Genomic DNA, 4,412 nt, shown 5'->3' with positions numbered 1-4,412 from the left:
AGCAGTAAGCTAGAAAACAATCAGGGCTTTTTTTCCTGCCCTCCCACTTTCTGTCTGGAGTGATTGAGAGAAAGTATGATTTCTGTGAGGGAAATAATCACAACCTGAAGCTGCTTGTACCATCTCTGGTTACACTGCATGAAAGCATTCAAGGAGCTCCTCACCCACTTCCTTCAAAAGCTTAAAGGACAAAACAAATGAAAGCATATTACACTGCCAGAGATGAATGAGGTACATCTATCATTTGTGCCTTTTTGTGCACAATCTGGTCACTCCACAGGATGGTCATTCTTCAACTGAATCATGCTGCAGAATTATCTCTATCTCACCGTCATGTTTTCTGTACAGTTACTCAACTATGTTCCTTACAGCAATTCAGTCTGCTTTCATTTCAGATTGCAAACAAAAAGAGAAACAACGGCAATAACAACTGCATCAAGTATGTGCTTTTATTTTATACTTTCATGGCACATTTTTATTCGTAAACATTAAATTACCAGTCCCCTTCTTCATATGTTGAAAATAACCACCAGACATTTGAGAGTATTACCTGAGATTTTTTTTGGGGGGGGGGGTGGGGGGAGAAAGAAACGCAAGAAAGAGCAAGAGATCTGGCATCTTTTACCTTACTCATATACAGTACCATTTTAGGAAAAATTACAAAAGGGAATGTTTTCCAAAATCGGACAGTTTCCTTTTGACTATAAAGGTATAGAAAATACATCAAAACACTTAGAATGATCAGCCTTATTCAGAGAATGCTGCAAGTCACTGTCTCAAACAATTTGATTAATGCATAGCTGAAACACTGCATCAGTCCTGCAGTAGCATGATATCAACGTTGTCATGAACACCTTGCAAAAGTAGCTCCCCTTGATAAGCGACGATCTTCCGTCGTTTTGCAGCCTTAAGAGTTCCCACTAGGGCTTCAAAGAGGTTGGCACACTTTTCATCAGCAAAGAGCACACCAAATTTCACGCTCACTTGTCCATCAGCATCTAAATCAAAGATATAACATGAAAACACATGCAGATTCTTTTTTTCAGTTAGGATATTACTGGAGAAACAGTGACACGCACTCAGAACACTGAAAGTAAACCCCATGGTGTTTCCCAATTTTTTGGGGAACATATTATGAATGCTGTTGATACCTAGTAGGCAAAACTCCTGCCTCGTATGACTTTCCTTTTTTTCCAGAGACTCATATCAAGGATCACATATCTGCTATGCTTATTTTTCCTGATGACTTTCTGAAACCTTTGACCAGCACAGGCTACTGAACCTCTTCAAATCATAAGGAGGAAATTAGTTTTAAATAATTAAAATGTTCAAGTATTTCTTTTCAAATAATTTTTTCATTTATTAATATTTACGTTTCACATTGAAAAAGGTGCAATGTGAATTCATTTCTCACACAAAGCAAGAATTTTAAAATATGTGTTAAGGTTAGCTAGGCTATTACTAAAAGGCAGATGCAGTCATACAAAATGCAATATGTACATATCCATTTAGGCTTTGAAAGACAAGTGGAACTGAACCAAACTGCATCAGAACTGAAATATATGAGCACGTAACATAACCACAAATTGCATTAAATATTTGTAAAGAAAGAGGAGTTTTAACAATGAAAAGCAATCTTCAGAGAAAAGGCTACCTTCTAAGGAAGTTTAAGGAAGGTTGGGACTACGCCTAAGCTCCTGGTTTAGTTTTATGCATACAGATCAATTCCTTCCAAAGAATACTATGATGAACAGAACTGAAGTGTATGAATTCTGAAGTTCAAAAGTTACCAAGGAAGGAGTGGAAGGAAAAGGTGTACCCTTCCTTGACGGCTATAGCGAGTATTGGAAGTCTAAAGAAAAGGGTAATTTTGCAGTTGATGTTAGTGGGAGCAGGATTTCAGGCCTACATCCTCTCTGCTTGCAGAGGCTTAAACGTTTAACTTCCTAACAGGACTACTTTAAAGGATGGGACATAGGGAGTACCACACAGTCCAACATTAAGTGTATATACAAGTTTTCAGGTTACCTGAGCCTGCTTAATTAAATTTGTGACATTTATAGGTTGATATAACATGACTACATCTGTTTGGTCAGAGATCTTCCAATACTTACTTTTGGTTCCCAACCGCTGAATCTCCTCAACTAAAAGGCTAATTTCGTGTTCCACATTCATTGTGGTCTAAAAAGTAAAATAAATTTTGACAAAGTTATTAGGAAACCTGCAAATCCTTCATGCTGTCCCAGCCTATTCTCAGTTCATCAGGAATGTCACAGTAACCTGGAGACACATGGCTACAGGATAATCTGAGATTTCAGTCTTGAACGGATAAATAGCCTCCACATTTGAGGGGAAGTGAACAGAAACTACAACCTTGGTACATTCTAAACACAAATATAAGGAGTTGATCTCAAAATATTAAAAACGTGGGAGGGTTGGGGCACAGGGAGGGGTGTGGTGTTTGTTTTAAAGAATGAGCTAGCTTAGGCTGCCACAGAATCAGAGCATCCTGGTAACGTCACAGGTCTTCGGGGGCTTTGCAATTTTCTATCAATGCCCTCAATGAAAATGGAACATCTTCCTTTAAATTCCTCTCTGGAATATGGAGTATGTGGTAGATTTGTTTTTTTAAACGACACCACAGCTTTCCACTTATCCTGTCAAGATACCGCAGACATCCAGCTGGTTACAGCAGGTCTGCAGCACATGGTGCCTGAAAGGACAGCAACTACCACAGGCCTGCTACTGAGAGCGGAACTGAACCAGAGAGAAACTACACAAGTGTCCTAAGGCGGCCAGAATTTATTTCCATTCACAGTGATCCCAAGGGACTGCTACCGCCAAACACATCCTGTGCACTTCGTCGCTGTGAAACACTGCGATTTCCACCAAACCGCCCTGCAACAGTTCAGCCATACACAACTCAGCAGATGGCAACACCACCCTCGCACAAAACACTATTTGGCTACAAAGCATCCATGGTTAATAACTGCAGGCACCTGGAAGGTGTTTCCAGCTCCACGCTCTGCAAAGCAGCGTCAACACAATGAAACCTTTAGATGTGAAACTCCTTAAGCAAGAACTGGCATCAAGTTAAGCACAAGAAGCTGGGCCCCACCGAGGAAGCAAAGTTTCAAATGCCACTTCCACAGGTGTCAAGAACGCAGCCTGCAACAAAAGCTACAGAGAGAGCTTCTGGAGCTGTGCGCTGTCCGAAAGGCACTTAGTGAGCGCTGAGATAGTCTCTGTTGTTCAAGAAACCAGGATTTCTGCACAGATCTGGTAAGTAAGCGGAGTTTAAAAAAATTGACATCTGGATGCACAACAAACTCTTCCTAAGAGAAAAGCTTCCCCTCCTTTCTCTGATCGAGTTAAAATAGTAAGTGTGACATAGTTCCACCTCCTGACCCCTCATGATTTATCCAAGAGGCAAAAAAACCTTTTTAACAGAGTCTGATTTTCAGATCCCAAATTCACTTGCAAAAATCTGTCTTTTTAACACGCAAAATTGAGCAAGCTTAGCATCAGCATGGGTTTCAGGCAAATTCCCGTCCAAACCACAGTCACATCCCTAACGCATGGTGACAACACAAGCTCAGTCCGGTGTTAAGGGACAAACATGTAACATTGCAGGAGGATGTGCTGCCTCAGTACCAGCTCTACAAAGGTGCCTGGAAACGGGAGGCAGAATTTTGATTGCCTTAGATGAATTCTACAAACTTTTAGATTTTGATTAACTGAGCGCTAAATATATTGTTACAAGTCACCGAGGAAAATATTACCCATCTACCAAAAAGCTTATGCTATTATGATTAATTTGACAAACTGCCAGTTTTAATATCGGTCATTACAATGGCATAATTAGCTTCTCTTTAAAGATGTTCCTTTAACTTTAAAGGCTTTTTTACTTTAACTCTTCAAATTCACATCAATTTAAAATTCTTTTCCCTCAAACACATACACTGCCAATCGAAACAGCAACATTTAGAATTTACAAAAAAATATTTCTACATTATTACGCAATGCTTCTGAGCTCAGAGAACCGTGGCTATGTAAGGAGTAAGGAAGAAGGGATTCCAGGTATTTTAAGAACACAAACATTTACATTACATTGTCATAACCAACTAACGTTAAGTGCATGCCAACTGTTAAACTCCAGTATTTCCGATGCCAATACGTTGCCGGAAGCCAGCATGATTTTGCAGTACGTAGTCCGAAAACTAAATTTCTCTTTATTTACTGGAAATTCACCCGACCGTTAGCACAAATACAGCTTTCTAAGCAACTGCACCTCTTGCAAATACCGCAGATACCTGAGAAGATGGCTCCTCGGCGGGCCCACCTTCGCGGGAGGAGCGCGGTCCTCTTCCCACCGAGGCACCCCCCGGCAGGACCTCCGCGCTCCTCCCCGG

At 40.6% G+C, this 4,412-nt stretch overlaps 1 protein-coding gene across 1 annotated transcript; it reads right to left on the bottom strand.

Annotated features, from left to right (window-relative positions):
• Nucleotides 1–639: 639 nt before the first annotated feature.
• ABRACL (ABRA C-terminal like) lies at nucleotides 640–2,176 on the bottom strand. Its single transcript, XM_010285739.1, has 2 exons — nucleotides 2,115–2,176; nucleotides 640–998 (listed from the first exon to the last, which is right to left on the bottom strand). The coding sequence occupies exons 1-2, from the start codon at nucleotides 2,173–2,175 to the stop codon at nucleotides 814–816; spliced, it is 246 nt and encodes an 81-aa protein (XP_010284041.1). The 5' UTR covers nucleotide 2,176; the 3' UTR covers nucleotides 640–813.
• Nucleotides 2,177–4,412: the final 2,236 nt, after the last annotated feature.

The sequence above is a fragment of the Phaethon lepturus genome, unplaced genomic scaffold, assembly GCF_000687285.1.
Source record: "Phaethon lepturus isolate BGI_N335 unplaced genomic scaffold, ASM68728v1 scaffold47480, whole genome shotgun sequence".
NCBI classification, from domain to species: domain Eukaryota; kingdom Metazoa; phylum Chordata; class Aves; order Phaethontiformes; family Phaethontidae; genus Phaethon; species Phaethon lepturus.
The sequence above is the reverse complement of the archived record's forward strand: the minus strand, read 5'-3'. Positions and strand labels throughout refer to the sequence as shown.